This window comes from Podarcis muralis, chromosome 1 (assembly GCF_964188315.1).
Source record: "Podarcis muralis chromosome 1, rPodMur119.hap1.1, whole genome shotgun sequence".
Taxonomy (NCBI): Eukaryota; Metazoa; Chordata; class Lepidosauria; order Squamata; family Lacertidae; genus Podarcis; species Podarcis muralis.
In genome coordinates this window covers 78,309,705-78,330,284 of record NC_135655.1, presented here as the reverse complement: position 1 = coordinate 78,330,284, position 20,580 = coordinate 78,309,705, and the positions used below count along the sequence as shown (strand labels likewise).

General features: G+C 42.7%; 1 protein-coding gene across 1 annotated transcript in view; it reads left to right on the top strand.

The window, feature by feature from the left end:
• SYT12 (synaptotagmin 12) overlaps positions 1–20,580 on the top strand; it is a 54,215-nt gene that overhangs the window by 18,193 nt on the left and 15,442 nt on the right. Inside the window, exons 3-4 of the mRNA XM_028736120.2 lie at positions 1,518–1,711; positions 1,956–2,345. Of these exons, the coding sequence (XP_028591953.2) occupies positions 1,518–1,711; positions 1,956–2,345 (584 nt within the window). The remainder of the gene's footprint in view (positions 1–1,517; positions 1,712–1,955; positions 2,346–20,580) is intronic.

Here is a 20,580-nt window from a genome sequence, read left to right as displayed (position 1 = left end):
GTCTCCCTGCTCAAACAATAATAATGTGATGTGCCTTCCATTTAGAAATTTTCTGGACAGAACATCCAGAAAACTCTTACAGCCCCAGAGACAGGAGGCTATCCAGACAAATACTGAGGGCTGCATCTCACATGTATCATTTGATGAAGCCCTTGCCTTCAATCCAGTAGCTTTCTAACATAAGAACTTATTCTAAGGGCAAAGCTAGGTGAGATGGTGAGAGATTTATGAGAAGCTCAATACTACCAGGTGCACACAGAGTAAGTTCTCTAGTTAAGGTCTGTGGAAAGAAGATGCTTGAGGAGAATAATTGGTGGCCTACCCCCAGTCTAATGTCCTCCAGATGTTTTGGACTACAACAGCCCCAACCAGCATAGTCAAGGATGATGGGTGTTGTAGTTGAAATTTGGAAGGCACCAGGCTAGGGAATGTAGACGTGTTGTTGCTCAGTATTAACGCCTGACCATTGATTCATCTGTTTCCAAGCAAAGTACCATATATTATTGTCTCAGCTGGTTACTAGAGGTTTTTCAAATGAATTTCTCTGTTGGGTAGTAGCTAGTGAAAGTATATGGGCCGTCAGGTCTCTTGGAAGCAGTTGTGTGAATACCTGCCTTTCTAGAAACACAACAATACTTGGTATGTGAAGAAGTTGTGCATTAAGTTGGTTCAAGTGTGTATCTTATTGCCACTTCTTGTAGATCACTGCAAACTGTAGAATGTGTGTTTGCTTGAAAGCTGTTCCCATTTATCATAATCAGGTGGGAGCAATTTTCTGTGCCAGTATGAAATTCATAGCATGGTTGAACAGTGGGCCATCTATCTACATTGAAAAGATTATTGCAGTCCAAGTCTGGTGAGGAGACTGCTTGGATACATATAGAAACAGAATATTTGAAAGCTAAAAGTCAGAATGTAGGGGGGAAATGTTTTCCGAAACCATGAAGAAATAAACACATTTTTATTCTCACTGGTAAGAGGAAAAATAGATCAATTTTGAAAAGCTGAAAGAAAGAAAATGCTTCTTTATAAACTAGTAATGGGTAGTATTCACAGATCAGCCAGCAAAAATATTGAACAAGAACTGAATAATGTGAAATCATTTAATGAAAGATTTTTCTTATGAACAGAAAGTTGCAGAGTGATGATAAAAACAAAGTGTTGTAATTTTCCTAAATTTGGGGAGTTACTTCAATGGCTGTAAATAAAAAATCCTGTTATGTTAAGCAATCACATATTTTCTTAGATAGTTCGCTGTACAGAGCAACTATAGTTTAGATTTGAAAAGAAAGATGTGTTCCGTTTTGTCAAGCCATTGTGGTGAAGTTTTGTGTGAAATGTTGTATACTGTTGGTGTGGGGTTGGTGGTGGTTATGAATTAAGAACGGTTAGAACCTTAATTTGCGCCTTCATCCCAGCATCACAGAAGATACCACACAGAAGGCCACTTACTTAATATTCCTATAATGTTTCTGTAAGATTTCAATGTGCCATGATAACTCTCTCTCTTTTTCCAGTCATAAGAAGTCCACCTGGATGGGAAATAGGTATCTATATTACTGGAGCACTTGTTCTGCTGGCAATAGCTGGAGTAAACCTGTGGAAGCTGTGGAGGTCTGGCAGCTATCCTGCACCATCTCCATTTCCAAACTACGACTACAGATACCTAGAACAAAAATATGGGACCACATATTCTCAGATCAAGCAAAAGGTAAAGGGCATTGAGAAATCCATCAGTTACCACAATCATCCATTCCCCCCCTGTGCACCATCATAATAGCAGATTTGATTAAGAGCTCCCACTTGAGTTCAGAATTTTAATCAATGGTGGGACTACGAGGGCATGTGGGGAATTAAACTCAGGGGCTTGCAAAAGGCTGATGTTTTACAGTAGTAAATAGTTTAAAGTTAATCTTGAGCTCTGACTAGCTTTCTGTTCTGCTTACTGTCTGTAGAGAGCTGCGAGCAACTTCCGAAAGGCAGGAGAAAGGACCTCTCCTGTTCGCAAGCCCAGCCTGAAAATGGATGACACCTTTGAAAACATTAATGAGTTGGGCACTTTGGAGCTGATGCACAAAGACCTTGAGTTGGCTCCCTACGGGCCACTGAAAAAGTCAATCTCCACCGATTCTCTCAGTTCCATCTCCTCAATTGGAAATAACTTTGGCCATGAGTTCACAGTGGGACAGGTGGAAGTCAATATGGAATACAATGTGAACTCCAACACCTTGCATGTTACACTGCTACAGGGCAAAGATCTCATGGAGAAGGAAGATGTCAACTTTGAATCATGCTTTGTGCGCATCAGTTTGCTTCCGGATGAGCAAATAGTTGGCATTTCAAGGGTAAGTTTCTCCACCATTTTTACTTGTATACAGTGGTGCATTACAGAAAATAGCAAATGCTCAGGATATTTTTCACCATGTCTTCCAATCAAATGAACATGTGTTTCTTTTTGGAGTTTTTATGCTGTATTGTTGTTAGCTTAGTTGTTCAAGTGGTGAGATCTAGGCACTTTTTTGATCTTCACTTATAGTTGATTTCAGGTTCCTGAGGGAATGTTGAGTTGGTCTGAAGTTTCTCAATCATGCAAAAAATGTGTTGTGTGTGATCCACATCTGCATTCTAGGAGCTGTGTAATGAATTAACTGGCCATGAGCATGATTATGGCATACTGTGAGTATCAAACCACCTTGTTCTTCCTGTGCTTCAGTTCAATAGATCACATAAGTGTTGACTTCCTTAGAATAGGGGTGAAAGAATGTTTGCTGTAATTAAGTGCTCATCCACTCCATCGGATTGGTTTCTCAGATACAGGTTTTTAGACAATTCTTTAAGCAGAGTAAACCAACACCTTTCCACACCATTTTATGTGTAATGTTTGGGCTTTGGAATAAATGGCCTCCCAAGGGACTGTCCTGATTTGATTGTGCCTTTACTGGTGTAGACTGTTTGAGCTTTTTAGAATTGGATTTGCTAGAGTTATGTGTTATCTGTCTTTAAGAGAGCTATTGTCAGAATGTATGGATTTTTTAAATTGTACATTTGCTTTATTTTTTCTTTAATTAGAGACATAATGTTTTATAAATGAAAATAAATATTTAAAGCCAATAGGATCAGCTGTCTAGCTATTTCAGCCCTCCAGGTTTAATCTTCGTTAGAAATTACCTGACTTGAGATGAATTTAGCTGCCTTGATGTTGCAATCTCTGATGGCCCATAGAGTCATGTGTCACACCTTTGCCTGCTTTGATGGCCCATAGAGTCATGTGTCACACCTTTGCCAGCAATTATATAATTAAACCCATGATTTATGAAAGTATCTTGTGGATGTAGGTTGACTGGAAGTTCTGGTAGCTTTTGCCAAAAAGGGACACATCTTCCCTAGCTATTTATGAGTTAAGGGAAGGAAAGCAACCCTGTACCACTGATTCCTCCTTTTCAAGACTCCAGAGATTTCCCATAGTTTAAGAGAGGGATAATGCAAGTCCTCTTCATACAGCATCTTGCTGAATAGGAATCGGTTGTCAGGAGCAGTGTGATCACAGGGTCGCTGAACTGTAAAACTGGCAGTGACTTGAGGCCTATTTAGTCAATGTTCCCCTCACCCATTTCCTAGGCAGAATACATCACACTGTGTGGCCACATATTTATCCACCCTGTTGCTTACAGTTACATTCAAACACTATGTAAAAGCGGTACTTATGGTGAAGCTAAATTGTTATAACAATTTCTAGAAGGGGGCCCTCTGAGTCTGTTTCAGCAAAAACAACTAACACATTTATTATGACATAAGCTTTCATGGACTTGAGTCTACCTTATCACGAGAGAGATCTGGAAGAAACAATATGCATCATGTCAATGCATGTGCTGAAGATGAACAACTGAAGCAGCAGGAAATTTATCAAGAGATGATAGATTGTAGAAAGTGTGGAGGGATAACATGCTTAGGAGGAGGACTGATTTGTTTCTGATATTTTAGTTTTGATGCCTGCCTTGGAAATTATTGCTGTAGTTTAGTTCTGGTCTTATGGTTTGGGCTAGGAATGGGTGCTGAGATGTATTTTAATACTGAGTGATGTTTGAATTTGTTAGCTGCCTTGAATTTCTTTTGAAAATTAGGCAGGATTATGTTGAGCAATTAGTAAGCGGTTTTGTTTAAGGCATTAATAACATTTAAATCAATTACTTAATTCAAGGTGCTTTCTTTTCTTGGTGATTTAAATTGTCTTTACTTAAATTACTTCACATATTGAGGACTTTGAAGTCTCTTTTTTTACAAAGATGGATGCAGCAACTCAGGATTCAGTAGCTTGCCAGCACCTGTTTTGTTTCCTGTGAATTAGTCTAATCTAATTCTCAACTCTCAGATGTGAATTCCTGCCATTTGAAAACAAAGTTTTCTTAAAGCCTCCATCTCTGATGTCTTATTCGTCTTACAGAATAGATTTAATTGCTACTGTAAAAGTTAGAAAATTGACAGGTGGTATTCCATACAACCTCCACAAAGGAAACTTTGACTGTATCACAAGGCTTATACCCCAAAACTGTTAATCCTTCAGGAAAGACTCCTGTTGTGAATAAGATTTCCAGAGCAGGAAGGCAACCACATATATTGATTTTGCAGGTTCATCTAGGCTGAGGGCCTTGAAGAACTTGTACAAAAACAATCAATATAGTTGTCTTTCTTCTCTTGGGGTACAGATTCATTTAGCAGACAATGTCAGTGCTTTTTCACCTTGCTCTTCGTCTACATTGCAGTCACTAGGTGACAATGTAATGCTAGCAGCACCGCTAACTGCATTCTCTTAGGCTTGGGGTCCACCTTTAGCCCAAACCTGCATTTGGGAACCCACTTTTTCATTCTTTTTACCTTATGTTTGTGAGATGGTACTGCTCCTCTTGGAAGACCAATGCTTATAGAAAGGCAAAGAAACTCCTAAATAGTCACCAGTAGAATTGTCACCTTCTGAACCAGCCATTTGATGATATGCTGATGCCATCATATGAGAAGATTCTTCTGTTAATTCCTGCATTTGAGGTTGCTATTAAAGAAACAAGAGGAGACCAAGCCGTCTTTCCACTCAGGTAATTTGGCAACCCTACATCGACCATGTTTTCGAAACAGATGCTTCAATATAATTTCCATTCAAGGACTGATTCAATTCCACCTTCTCCACCCCCGGCAGTCTTGCTTAAGAGAATGGTTGTGGAATGTTGTGGCAGAAGTTCAGCATAATTGCTGTGGGTTGGCATCACATTCTTCTTCATGAAAATCATATGGTAATTATTTTAGCTACAGGTCTGCAGATTAGTTTCCAGCAAGAGTTCCATGAGACATTAAATTGCTCCTGTGGGTAGGCTGCTTGCAACACAGACTTTGACACACACAAGCAGGCAAAAAGTGCTAATCTGAAGAGGCTGAGCAGTTGGAGGCCATTGGGCCAAATCGGATAGATGTGACAGAAGCATCCCACAAGTTGCCAGCTCAGAGGTAAAAAGAGGCATGTGGAAGGGACAACATATGTGGCAAGAAGCCTAGTCAGTAGGCCACTTGTGGCTTTGGCCCAACATCTCTTACTCCCTTTTCACAATGGCCTCTCTGGCAAAACGAATGACTGATCTGGGGCCTTGGTGGTTTATAGACTGCTTACCACGGCATTCACACAGCTTTTGTATGTGTGGCTTTGTAGAATTTATTTGGTAATAGTTAGGTCACCGTGGCAAATCTGGAAAACGTCCCATTTCCCTACAAACTGTTGCTTCCTCACGGCCTTCAATAACTGTAAGCTCCATGATGTTGTAGCTCACTGAGGGAAGAAAGACTCGTATTGGTGCTGACCACAATCTGCTCTGTTCTTTTACTACTGCTTTGTCTCCCAGATGAAATCAGCAGTTAACTTCAACTGCAAGTAGACTGGAGAATTACAGGCAGAGTAATTTGTATAAATGGCATTTCTGGACAAGCTGATATGAGCTTGGCAAAAAAGGAGAGCAGTTGGGAGCTTGGATGTAGAAAACATAAGGACAATTACTAGGCTTGGAAAATGTGTGTGTGATTGTTTTTGAAAGGATTGTTTCCCCTGCTTCTCGTCCTACCAGGGCCGCAGGAGGCAACTTGCTTCTATCTGCAAAGCCATTTTGCAAAGTCAAGGCCATGAGCCTTAATACATATTGCTATTTCTTTGGCTGTGGCAACAAACTGGTTTGCCTCTCAATCAGTGAGCAAGTGATAGAAAGCAACTTTTCTAGTTGGATTAAAATGGCTATTTCCAGGCTGCAATCCTGAATAAGTGTACTAGGAAATAACCCCCACCCACCCCCACCCACAGTAGCATTTACTTCCAAGTAAACATGCATGTTGAATAATTGACGGCATTTGGCTATAACACTGGCCATTAACCACGGTATTCAAATTGGCACTCGTGGCTTGTTTCTCCCAAACATATCATAGGGTTGCCATACATCTGGAATTTCCCGGACATATATAGAATACTGCAGCCGCAAGCAGTGTCCGGGTGGAAATCGGCAAAGTGTCAGCAAAATTTGGCAAAACCCTTACATATCACTATTGGGAAGCAAAGCTTCGGGTTCCTTGCAATAACTTCCTCTGATACATACTCTCAGGTCCCAGCTCACAAGAGACCAACGCCAAGTCCACTTTATTTACAAAAGTCTTTATTGAAGTACATTGTTTGTTCCACAGCCGAGGCGCGCAGCCCCACGTCTGTTACGCTTAGACCGCTGAAGTCCCCTCTGAATCAGTCCCGCCTCCACACCAGTTTAAGAGGCTTGTGCTGGTCCACCTCTTCCTGTCCTTCCTTTTCCGCAGGGTCTTTCTGCCCCCCTGGGTTCCTTCCCTCCTGCTTTCCCCTGACGCTGAGTCCCCAGACGCCTGTTCCCCCCTCCTCCGTGCTTTGGGACCAGGCTCCTCCTCCGGGCTCTCCGCATTTCCGCGCACCTCCACATTTGAACTTGGCGCGCGTTCGCTACCCCTGACCTTCCTCTTGACAGTTACACTACTCTCTGTACTACTCTCCGCCCCTTCCGGCAGGACGTCTTGCCCCGATCTCCTTCCCCTCTCTGCTTCCTGCTCTGCTTCGTCTGTCACACTGGGAACTCTACCCTCTTCACTCCGTTCCGGCGGGGAAGCCAGCCCCGATCTCCAACTCCCACTCGGGGTTTCCCTGCTGCTCCCCTGCTCCTGACGAGTCCCCCCTGTGGCTCCCCTTGGCCTGACCAGGGGCGCCCCCTTTTGGGAATCCTCCGATTCACTTGAAAGACTCATGGAAACCCTCAAGTCATTGTCCTCCTACTCCTCCTCGTTCCTGGATTCTTCCCCCTCGCTCTCAGTCTCCTCCCTCATCTGTGCCTCTCTCCCTGAACCCCTGACACATACATATAGTTCCTCTTGGGATTTGTCTATTCAGTAGTGGTGTGGGTGTGGGAGAGAGAGAGAGAGAGAGAGAGAGAGAGAGAGAGAGAGAGGAGCTGCTCATTACCCAACTGGATTTTCTAAGAGTACAAAATATTGTCTGACAAATACCTTGGCACTAGCTTTGGTTAAAAGAAAATCTCATCAAATAAAGACCATTCTCTCTATATTTATGCTTTAGTGATATTTATTATTTATCACCTCTTATCTATAATTCACGGACCTTATTGTCTCCTCAGTGTCCTGTGACAAATAATAAAGACACATTAGTTCCCCCCCCCTTTTAATGCTCTCCAGTATTTTAAGGAAATAAGTAACATTGGTAGATCATCTTTCATCTAATGACTATCCAATTTTGCGCAGAGATCAGTCCTTCCCCACTGTTGCTAAAAGCCACACGAAGAGATGCTTAGTAGTGAGAGCATCACATTCTCTCCTGCATTGATTTAAGACAGCGCATGTAAAGCAGTGATGGGAAGCAGAGAACTTTTCTGCTTTGTACCTAACCCAAGGCATGCCTGACCCTTAACCTACTCAATCATTTCCTGGCTGAGCTAAACTCTTCTGTTTTAAATCACTCTCCCACACAGTAGCTAGCAAGCATCTTTTCAGTGTCACGTTACACCTGTGTCAATCAGCGTTGCCCACATTTCATCTCTTGCATTCCTGCCAAGAGTTGGATATTTGTTCAGCATTACAAGTGCCATCAGAGTGTTTTCCATCACATACTCAAAATATACCTGTGCAGGCATGCTGTCCAGAAGGCTACATTTGTGAAAATGAAGGTTGAGATTGCCTGGATTTTAATAAATGCACAAGCTGCAGTGGCGCAAAGGAGGCCAGTGGCTGCATGTTGCCTTTTTCTTGAATGCAGTGCAGTGCACTCAGTTATGAAAGCCTGCACATCTTTGAGTCTCTGTCCACCTTCTTTTCCTGAGCTCTTTTACTGGTGTGTGTGGGAGAGAACAGTCAGAAAGTTGAAAATATGAGGAAGATAATGGAGGAAGGTGTTTGGGCAACCTGGTGGGAGGAAGCCCTTGCAATGCCTCTTCCTTCTCGTAGTGGGTAGTGATTTGTAGACATTTTGCTAGGTTTTCTTCAGCTACTTCCCCATGACTTGTTTGAACTTCTTCATCTGCGTTCTGCAGATGTAATGAAAACCTGCTATACTACTTTTACAATCATTTCCCATGAGCATACATGTGTCCCTTACATACTTTTTCTTCTTCATCTGAGCTACCTTTTGAGACATTTTATCTACCCCATACCATTCCTACTAAATCTCTCCAGTTTGTTAGCAATCTTCTTTAATGTTGGTACCTTGAAGTGAATGCAGTATTCTATATGAAGTCTCAGAATGGTGGAGCAGATAGCTCCTTTCAAATTTGGGATCTTATGCTTATGTTGAAACCGAAACTTCTAATGGTCATGGTTCCTTATGAGCAGTTTGCTTTCAGGAAGCTCCCTTGTGCAGAGTCAGACCAATTCACCCATCTGCCTCAGTATTGTCTGCAATGACTGGCAGCAGCTCTCCATGCTTTCAGCCACAAGTCTCTTCCAGCCCTACCTAGAGATGTCAGGAATTGACCCTGGGATCTTCATGCAAGGCAGATGTTCTGCCAGTGAGCTACAGCCCTCCCCTCTCTGTTCCTCCAACACTTTGCTTAACCTCGTCATATCTTTAATCAGTTAATCTCCAAGTTGTACTTTTTAATGGCAGAAGGTTTGGTTCAGGGATGGGAAACATGTGGTCCCTCAGACGTTGCTGGGCTATAGCTCCAGTCATCCATGAACATTGGCCATACTGACTGGGACTGATGGGATTTGGAGTCCCTACAACATCTTTGGTGTCCACAGGTTCCCTATCCCTAGTTTAGCATGTTGTTTTTCATAACCAGGCTTCAGCTGAACCACTTCCATCAATGAGCTCTCAGGTAACAGAGCACACAGGGCCTAATGGGAGCTTCACCCTCAAAGTGCAAGGTTGGCACACTGGCTTCTTTCATTGTGTCAATACGCAACAAACGACAAATCACAATAAGGTTTGAAGAGCATACTATAGACATGAATAATGACATTATACTTGCCTTTCACCTAGAAGATTGTAGGCTCTGAAGAATTATTCGACCTTAGAGTGGAATTTAATCCAGTTCCATTGAGTAGATGCATGCCATGGCATCTCACTGGCACCTAGCACTCCTAATGCCACACCACATTGTTTCCATCATCTTGCATGCCTTTGGTATCACATCCAGGTCCCCTGCTGCAATGCAGCCTGTTTCTTTGGCAGCCTACAGAATATGTGACATCTTGGGAAACCTATCAGAGATTTCAGCGGGGACAAAAGTTGTGTGACTTACAACACATTTGTGTTATCACCGCTGAGAAATGCTGACATTAATCTACAGGCAAAACAGTCGATCCCAACTCTCTGTATCATATATCAAGGAGAAATATGTCTTATTTGCACACAATCCAGTTTCTTGAATACTAGAGGTTTTAAATTCCTGAACTATATGCATGCAAGGATTGATGTGTAATGTTGGTCTTGTAACCCCAAGGTATTAGTTATATTAATAAAGTTAGTGCATCTTGTTTATTAATCTATCAAGATTCAATCCCTTTGGGAGCCTAACAATGACATTGTAAGGGGGGCAAGGGAGAGAAGGTGCCTGCCTGTAGGAAGATAGTGGAAGGCACATTTTTCTTTTTACAATTTGCCAGAAAGTAACTGCACTTTATGATGTACAATCACTTCCTGAGAGCATTTCAAAACATTTAAAAAAAACAAAAAACCTGTGCAGCCGTTGTGGAGGTATTAGCTGGTCTGAGCAGTTGTAAAATGTTAAAGGAAAGAAGACAGACCTTGAACCACCTTGTATATATACTACATGCCTTTGTGTATATTATTTGTTTGTTGATTATAAGACTTAATCCACAGATCTATGTTCCGATCCCTGCATAGGTGGGGAAAGCATTTTTAGTTTCTTCTAATTTCTCTCTCTCTCTTTTTAAAATTATGTTGTCAGCCAGTTTGGGTATTTTACTTTAAATGAAAATATGTGATGAAATAAACATTTTAATAAATCATAATTTTTTCCTTACCTGCAAAGTGAAATTTATATAAAAAGGGGGGATGAGAGGAATATTGTGCCCACGCCTCTGCTGTTCTAAAAATGAATCTTCCTTTCATCACCTTAAATCTCCTTTTCCTGCCTAGCGTGTCACAACATGGTTCAGGTGGGGCCTTCCCTCTATCGTTCCAATTTTAGTAAATGTGCTGCTGAAGCCAGCACTCCGCTGGGGTCTTCCACTAGGCTAAGAAACCTTTTGCTAATGCATCCACTTCATGTTTTAATCATGTCAGAAGCTTTCTAATATGTATGTGGCAGAAGCAACTGGATTTACCTAGAATCCCTAAGAAATCTAAGCAGTGTGTTTAGCCAGGTGGAGAGACTTCTCCACTCCAAAGAACAGAGATGGAAAGCGAACAAGATTAGTACAATGTTAAGCCAACTATAACCCAGGCTTCGTTCAGAATGCTGCAAGAGTATTTTAAAAGTTCACTTCTTTACTACAACTGTAACCTGTCCTACTCATAACATGTCCAGAGCGGCATTTTAGGCTTACAGCAGCCCTGCACATAAATCAGGCTGAGAACAAGTGTCTGCTAGCCCACCATTTTTGTGTAATGTTGGATGCAAAGGTTCTGTGCAAATCCATTTTCAGTATTCGTATACTTTGTATATAAGACATATAAAGCTGCATATGTGAAACTTGAATACAGTGGAACCTCGGGTTACGTACCATCCTCCTTACAAACACTTTGGGTAATGAGCTCCGTTAACCCGGAAGTAGATGCTCCTGGTTGCGAACTTTGCCCTTGGAGGCAAGCGGAAGTCGCATGGCAGCAGTGGGAGGCCCCATTAGTGAAAGCGAGCCTCATGTTAAGTACGGTTTCCAGTTAAGAATGGACCTCCACAACGAATTAAGTTCGTAACTGGAGGTACCACTGTAAAAGCTAATTTGTAGAAAGCCTGTTCTGGACTGCATTTGTCCAGCAGTGAAAATTCAGATGAAGGAGCTATCAGTTTTCCGACATTTGTACACACTGCCATGCAACAGATTGTTGCTAGGAGCAAAGTGATATATAGTTTAGTTATTAACTTCACTGTTGAAAAATGAGGGGACTTCAGTTCCCTCTTCCGCAACTCTCCAGCTTCTTTTTTTAAGATGCTGAAATACTGTCTCTGCCCCAAAGCTATTAGAAAAGGATGCAGAGAGCTTAACTATTTGAGTGAGGCATTGTTGATTACAGGACAAATCCTTGTGAGTTGCTATGGGAGCTTCTTTTGCATGGCCAGGTCCCATGAAACACCAGTGATACCTGTACAGGAACCGAAGAGGTCAGGAGGCTCCCAGGATGGGGCAGCATGGGCTTGGCATGGAAAACAGCCACCGCACCTATGCACCCCACATGGTTCTCGCATACAAACATTGCTTCTGCAACAGAAGACCTTTAACCACTTGGAAGCATCCCCCATGCAAGAACGGAAACATGAACCAGCCTGAAGATATTTAAAATGCAAGGAGACCGTATCCTGTTTGTTGATTGTGAAACCTCTGAACTCTCGCTGCGCTTCATATGTTTGCAAACATTCATCTCAAATGGCCTTTAAAAATGAGTGAAAATGAGTTATATCCCCAGAGCACAGACTTGGCAGACAAACTATAAACACTGCTGCTGGGCTGGCTATGAATTGAGCTCATAAGTAGTCTGTGCTAAAGCTGTCTCTTTGCTTTTATACCCTCATCCTTCCTTTTTCTTTTTGCCCCTTTGTTTGTGTCATTCGTAGCTGAGGATTCTCTACTCATCCGCATATGCAGGCTTTACTGCAAGGAGATGCTTGTATACCGGGGATAAAAATCCTATTGGCCATTTCCCTGGAGTCCTAGTCACTGAAGCAGCAGTGTACATGGGAGACAGCTCAGTGGTAGAGCACACATGTGATTTGCGTGCAGAAGATGCTGAGTTCAATGCCTGACTTCTCCAGGTAGGGCTGAGAAACATGCCTATCTAAAATCCCAGTGAGTGCCTACTAGGCTAGACAATGCTGACCTAGATGGAAAATGGTCTGAGCCTGTGCAAGGCAGCTTTGTGTGTTTGGTATTAAGCGTCTGAGCCAAATTTTGCACCTTCGTAGGCTGTAGAAGAGGAGCGCTCACAAGCATGCTGTCAGGTGGATTAATGGATTGATCAACCCTTAAAACCTTTTCAGGAGTTCTTGAGTGTCAAGGATAAGGAACCTATGGCTCTCCAGATGTTTCTGGAATACAACATTCCTGTCCCCTGGCTGTTGGTCATGCTTACTGAGTAAATCAGTAATATATGAGGAGGCTACTTAAAAGGCGGCTTGCTGACCATTGTAATAATCCCTGGTTAATATGCCGCTGCAGGAATGTGTTGGGTATGTTTTAGGACATGCTCCCACTTTATGTTGAGTGATGGCAAGGCGCAAGATGCCTGACCCTGGTCCCATCAATTCCAGGGCAAGGACACATCTGTGAGCTGTTTCCAGGCAAGAGCATGGGCTACATGGAGCTATAGTCTGACTCTTTGTAAGGCAGTTGCATCTGCTTCCTGTGAGTGAACCTAAAATATAGAGCCTAGCGTTGCCTCCGGAAGCCTTTGCAAAGCATTCATCATTGGATGCCTATATGCAAAAACTTCCCTTCAAGTAGAAAGGTTGAAAGCTATCAAGGTAGATAATTGTTTTATTTATTAAATTTTTATGTTGTAAATTTTTATGTTGTGTTTCACAACATAAAAATGCAAAATGAGAACACAAAATACATAATAAAACAAAAACTCTCTCCCAACAAACACAGAGGCCATAGAATGTTAATCAGCCAAATGTGGTATGAATTCAAGGGTTGGTGGCTTAGGAAAAGTTAACCCAGAGCTTTCCAAATTGTGTATTGCGCGACATGTTAGTGTGTCGGCTGCAGTGTGTAGGTGCGTCACACAAACACAATCTGCTCCCAGCTGAAAAGGGGTTAGTTTAACCTCCGGTTTGCTAGTAAAACTGAATTACTGTGTCACAAAATGATGCATGTCTAAAAAGTATGTCCCCAACATGTAAAGTTTGGAAAGCTCTGAGTTAACCCATCGTGGTGGAGGTACCCAGTACTCTGTGTCCGTTGCATTGGGGAAGCTCTGTGCAGCATTGATCTCCTACCTCCTTATAATATATGGGTGGCAATATCCTTCCAAGGAAAGGAATAAATGCACCCCTGGATTCCTTGATATGATCCACTCTATAACTGAAAGGCCTGAGGGAATTCTAGAGGGGTCATTGTTGACCAGAAAGCACAGTCCCACCCTGAGCCTTGATTGACTGGGCAAAGTGTGCCATTGGTGTGAGAGCTGATTGAGGAAAATAGATGCACAACTTTTGGATATGTTAGAGAGCGGTACAGCCCCTGATTTAATCTGTGTGTTGAAGGTGGTGGTGATTTCCTAACAACTGTTTGGGAAACACCAAGTTGTACTAGCTACGTGCCAGTTTCCAGTTGCCTGCTTGAGAGTGCCTTCTTCACAGAAGTTATGTTACATTATTCAGGTAATTAACTGCCCAGGGCTGCTTGATACTCTGCCAAAAAGCTCCAACATTAAGATGCTGCTGAGAGAGTTCCTTGAGTATAAAGTGCCCTAATGGAGGAAACAAAACAATGTTATAGAGAAGAAGGGTGCTTAATTTATTAGGAATTGGAGAAGGGGGGATGTGTATTAGAACGAAGGAGGGAATAAAACAAGACCAGAAGACATTACCATTGAGAACATCAAAAGTATGATTGAAGAGCATTTATTTTAAAAATATTCACATAAAGTGATAGGCGTGAAAAGGGACATTTCGTAGGAATGAATTGGCATTTTCAGGTTCCAGAAGCCTACAAAGATAGATGAGAGAAGGTAGGCTGTATGTACACTAATCCATTTGTAACACAAAATGTGTAGTTTTTCTCAACTCTGAATCATTCATACTTGTTTTCAGCCTGCTGTTTTCAATTTAGATTGATTCTAGATCATGCTGCCCACAAGGGTAGTGTGGTTACTTGATACATCTTTGAAAACCATGCATATACCTCAATGAATGAAGAAGGAAGTGGTGATTGTGATCTTAGTATACACTCAACCAAGTGGGGCATTGTGGAGGCTTGGTGGACACACTACCCTTTGAAGTTAGGGTCTTCTTGAGCAACCTATTGGGAGCTGTTAGGGCATTTTCCTGCTTCAATTTGTGACAGACTGAGTCCTGGGGCTCAGTGTGGGCTGAGAACTTGGCCTTGGCTTCTCAATTTGTTTTTATTTCTAGCCTTCTCCTTCTCAAGGGCTCAGGGCAGAGGACACCAATGATTCATTTTTTAAAAAATAAAGGTATCCCCTGCAGATGAAAATTGCCTCCCACCTGCTTAGCTATGGCTGTTGAATGTCAGCCCAAAAAGGAAAGTTTTACAGTTCTCGTGTAATACAGTGGTACTTTGGGTTACAGATGCTTCAGGTTACAGACTCTGCTAACCCAGAAATAAGAACCTCAAGTTAAGAACTTTGCTTTAAGATGAGAACAGAAATCATGCTGCGGCGGCAGCAGGAGGCCCCCATTAGCTAAAGTGGTGCTTCAGGTTAAGAACAGTTTCAGGTTAAGAACGGACCTCCGGAACTAATTAAGTACTTAACCCGAGGTACCACTGTATGTTGGTTCCATTTGGAGGCTGCCATTTCTGATTAGGGTGGTAGAAAAGGAGGCTTCTCTTCCTTTTATAGTTGTGTAGAAGAGGGAAAGTCTGCAAGGGTAACCTGCCAGGCAAGCTTTTTCTTATGTTAAGAAAAACAAGTCTTCTCATCCCCTACCAGAACTGAAGGGATTATTAATTTATTGTGTCATCTTCCAGGGGCTAATTTGTGAGGGATTCTGGGCATGTTTATAGCACTGCACTGTCTTGTTGCAGATGGATGGTGCAGACATGCAGTTATACGAGTCTGTAGCTAGTGACCCAGCTCTAAACATATTTACTTTGAAGCAAGTGCCATTGATTTTCAATAGAATTTGCTCTCAGATGAGGTGTTGTTTTTCCCATGAGGAGCAGAACCTGTTTAGTTATTTTGTTCTTGCCCTTTGAAAAGCTTCTGGCTCAGTTTGGGGAGCCGAGAGTGAGTTTGCTCTTCCTGCCCTGGTGCCTTGTGACAGCTAAGCTGGGCAAACACAGCAAACATCCTCCCTCCTCAACCTGCCCTACTACTGAGAAACGATGAAAATTTAATGCTTGCTTCGCTTGCTGTGTTCTCTGGGCTAATTCTGTCTTTTCCAAGCTCCAGAGGGGCTTGTGCCAGGCAGCCAGAGATGCTAGAGGGAGGAGGATGGAAGAAACTCAGCAGCGTATCAGGCAGGGCAGCTCAAGCCCCAAAGGCTTCATTAGGGAGGTGCTCCTTGGCAGAAAGGGGCCTGGGAAACAGCAGGGAGACAATTTCTCGATCACACAGTGTCCAAGCAAAAATTAGGTGGGAGAGAGAATGCCAAAGTGGTCAGGAGCTGTTCCCAGACAGAGTGGCAGACAGTCTGCCCTCACTCAGCCAGCAAATGTCAGAAGCGTGTGAAGAAGTACTATCAAGAGGCAGGAGACTGGCAAACTTGAAACAAGCCCACAAACGCCTGTCTGCCCACATGTAATTTTAGAGAAAAGGACCACGTTTTGTCAAGCTTTCCTGCTGGGTTTCCTGGAGGAGATTCGTGCTTGCCACAGGAGACCAGGTATGTGGCTGTTTACAAGCCTGAAGACTGGTTTCCCTTTATCAGGCGGCACCAGTACATTCATTTATCTTGCATTCTTGAATTCTTGGCATAAGCCAGCCTTGTAAATCTGTGAACTGAAGTTACCAGCCTGCAGAACTGTTTACTAGTCATCTGGGGCTAGCAGAGGAGGGATAGAGAGTTCCAACCCTCTTTCAATAGCCTTCTCTGTTCCTATGGTAGGCACACTTTGTCCCCTATCTTCCTCGTCCGTCCGTCCCCCCCCCATTCTGCTCACTCATCTGTATACCATTCATTGTCTCCAATGAGTACCAGGTGAGTGCTTAAATACAGGGCTGTCATAAACCTCTCAGTTTCACTGTTCCCTTGTGGGCAACATGGTGGCTGTGCTTAACTTCACAAGAGTCTGCAAATGGCAGATTCTGCACATTCATTGTGATAGTTGTCAATGTCTCTGAGCGTTGGGATCCTTAGAAAATATCAGGCACTGAGGACTTGATGACCGTAAAGGACAAGACAAGTTGAATGGATGAATGTCTGTCTAGTCCCGTACATGCATGCAGCCAATCATCCTTGTTCTTCCTAGACGATAAAACTAGGGATGCCTTGAGCCTACAGGCAATCATAGAATAGCATACAAATCAAGAGCTGCTGCAGGTTTTTCTCACATAATTGCCTCCTGTTTTGTTCCTCGCCCTAATGCTTCATATAGGTGGCCTAGCTACTTTTTAATTTTAAAGCCTCATTTTCAATTAATTGTACATTTGCCCCTTCTTTTAAAGCAAACAAGTGGAATCATTTCTTTGAAATGTTGAAAAAGCACTTTGGGCAGGAACAAATAAATAAGTGATGTCACTGGTTGTGCAAAGATGCAACAAGAAGGGTTTTCCCCAGGAGAGAAGACCACATGTCTCTCCAAAACATGGTGGGGATGCTTCTACAGTAGGTTCACTCTTAACGTTATGTAGATCTGGATTGCACCCTTAGGCTCCTCTGGAATCCTAGCCACGATCAGTGAAATATTCCATGATCAGCAGTGTACCAGCCTTATATAAATCAGGATCTTCTTGACAATTGCATTATTAACACTTTTGCAAAGATGCAACATCTTGAGATATCGAATAAGAAAACTAGCATGTATGATGAGATACTGACAAAGTGTCCTTTGTTGTGACTGGTGGAACTGGGTGGAACATTCCTTATTGCGCTCCCCCTATTTCAGTCAACAAACAGGTTCAGTTTCTTTAAAGTCAAGCTGCAGACCCCCATGCAACATGGTAATTAGGAGGATATAGGTTATATTATCTTATCCCGCACATGGAAACCTGTCTCTTGCCTTTTCATGTTGCTGAGCTTGTTCATCTATTTGCTGCTGACCAGGGCAGACTCAGCAGTGAAGTGATATAAGGACAACACAGCTGATGAAAAGCTCTTCCATTTGCCTAATTAGCTGAGAAAATTAGAAGCCAGCCAGGGAAATCTGATGTAACTGCGGGGAGTGACAGTGCTAGGCCCAGACAGGGAGTTGAGAATGCCATTTTCTGGTGCTGCTGCATCATGCTCCACAGACCCAGGAAGGTATAACAGAAAAAATTGTGTTTCAGTGCGACATACACCAGTCACTAAAACCCATAGAGATTTCAGCGGGAACTGTCAGTACTTTGTCTGCAGTGACTTTAAAACAAGAGCCTCTTACACCAGGCTGTGCAAGTAGAAAGATTTTGTAATGATTTTCAGCCTTAGAAGGGATCACTCATATGCCATATCACAAAGGTGGCCAACCTTCAAGAGATTGCGATCTACTCACAGAGTTAAAAACTGGCAGTGATCTACCCCCTTTTGGGGGGCTTCAGGTCAAAGTTGCTGAGCACGCCTGCCATATCAGAACTCTTGGCTGGTAAAGTGCCCTGCCTAGCCATGTCCTTTCTTCCACAGAAGACACACAGGCTGCATTCATGCGTGACGCCCACTTCCTGGCTTGCTGTGATTTATTGTGAACAAGCAGTGATGTCTGACCACTCCCAATTTGGTCCTCGGTTGGTTCAAGTAGGATAAACAGACCTGGAAGCCACAGTGAAGCTTGGCTTCCCATTACAATCCCAACCAGGGTTTGTGGTGTCTTGCTCCCTGATGAGCCATGAGCACAAGCCAACAACCAAAGTCATGGCTTGTTGCTGGCTTGCTGAGGAACAACAAACCACTAACCCCTGGTTTAATATAATGGGAAGCCAGCCTTAGTTGCAGCTCCTTTTTACCAGTTACACCGGGAAGGAATGATTGGGCAATGTGCACGAGCTCGTTCACAGCAAATAACAATACAGTGGTACCTCGGGTTACATACGCTTCAGGTTACAGACTCCGCTAACCCAGAAATAATACCTTGGGTTAAGAACTTTGCTTCAGGATGAGAACAGAAATTGTGCAGCGGCGGCGCAGCAGCAGCAGGAGTTCCCATTAGCTAAAGTGGTGCTACAGGTTAAGAACAGTTTCAGGTTAAGAACGGACCTCCAGAACGAATTAAGTTCTTAACCCGAGGTACCACTGTATGCCGGAAATCTGGCTTATTACATCGAGTCCTGATTCCACATATTTCATAAGTGGTTCAAACTTGTTTTTTTTTTTCTTTCTTGTCCAGCTTGGTCCAGGGGTATAATGCAATTTCTGTGCTTCTCTGTAATCCAGTTGGAGTAATCCACCTTCCGCAGTCCAAAGTTCCTTTTTCAACTGGCCATTTTCACTTTTCAAATACTGCTCGCTCTATCTATCTGTCTACCTACCTACCTATCTCTCTCTCTCTCTATTTAAAAGACATTTTGTGGGTATTGAGTTCTACTGCAGTGTCACTGTACCACTCATTTATTCTTTCTGGACCACCTCAGCCAGTCCTCATCTGATCTCAGTTCTTCTGCCTGGTTGGCTTTTTCTGTACTTCATTTTCTTCCCGTTTCCACATTGTTACACACTCTCCAGGACTCCTGTTTGCTTGCCAGATCCGCTTTTACTTCTTTTTGTTCAAAGGGCTCTTTGTTCTTCTGCCTTATCCTTCTCTTCTTCTTTACTTGTATTCTTGTCATCTTAGTTGTGCCCATCAGCCTATGGATTGGATTAATTATTTTGTTTTCCGCCTCCTTCCTTCCCTTCTCTCTTGCTGTCCCCTTTCCCTGGAACTCATTGCATCAGGCTGTCTGTACCTCTCCCTCTGTTTTAGCATGTGGAAAGCCATGAAAACTTATCCTGAGCTGATATCATCAGAACTCTGCATACTCTTTTGCTTGAAACCTTTCTCTATTCCTAATTGACTGGGGGGGGGGCGGAGTTTGCATGTTGTAAAGGTGTTTTGTTTATTTATCTGTGGGATTTTGTTTCTTGTTTTTTAGCAGGTGGGAGGAGAATTGGTTAGGTTTTAAGCCTGCGGCAGAATTTGTGCTTTTTAATACAAATATGATGGCAATATTGATAACTGAAACACCCATAAGTGAAGTGACTCTGCTTCTAAAAGCTAACAATAGCTAGCTTCTCTGTGGCAATGGCTGACTCCACAAATGTGTTGCAAGGCTTTCCCAAGCAGCAGGTTTGCCCAGAAAGGTGACTAGTAATGTACTACCGAGCAAGGTGAAGAATCGAATAAGATCTAGAAAGGATGGAGAATGAGGGCAACCTGATGTGAAAATCCTGGTCCTTCGGGTGTTCTTAAGGATGAGAAAAAGCACCAGGGAGGGCAAAATGTCATGAGTGTGCAGGAACAAGGGCGTCTGAGAAGAATTGAAGGCAAAGACAGGAAATTGGTGACTGCTAAAAGGGGAAGGATTTGCTGAACTAATAAATTGAACTGGAATACAAAAAGGGAGGTGTGAGGGGGTCCGGGAAATAAGCAAATGAAAGAAAGTGATGGAAGTGTGGAATTGTTTTTTATCTATTTTGATTTTGTATTTTTCTTTTTTCTTTTTTCATGTTGTAAAATTCTAATAAATATCTTTAATAAAAAAAAAGAAATTGGTGACTGCTTTGCCATTCCCAAGGTTTGAAGAGGCTGTAGGTGACCACCTGTTTTGCATGGAGGGGCACATGCTTCATCTAGGAAGCTTTGAAGGTTCTTCATCGAATCATGACACCTTTTTCCTGCTTCTGACATTCATGATTGTGCACTAAATGTAGGGTGAAAGTAGAGCATGGAAAGTAGGGTGACCCAAGAAGTAGGAGAAGAAGACAGCACACCCATATCTTTATTAGTTATCAAAGAGAGTTTGGGCAGCATATTTAAGAGCAGCATGGAATATTTTTATTTTGCAGTACATAAGGATGAAATGCAGGGACTTCCAAGGAACAGGATGGTAGA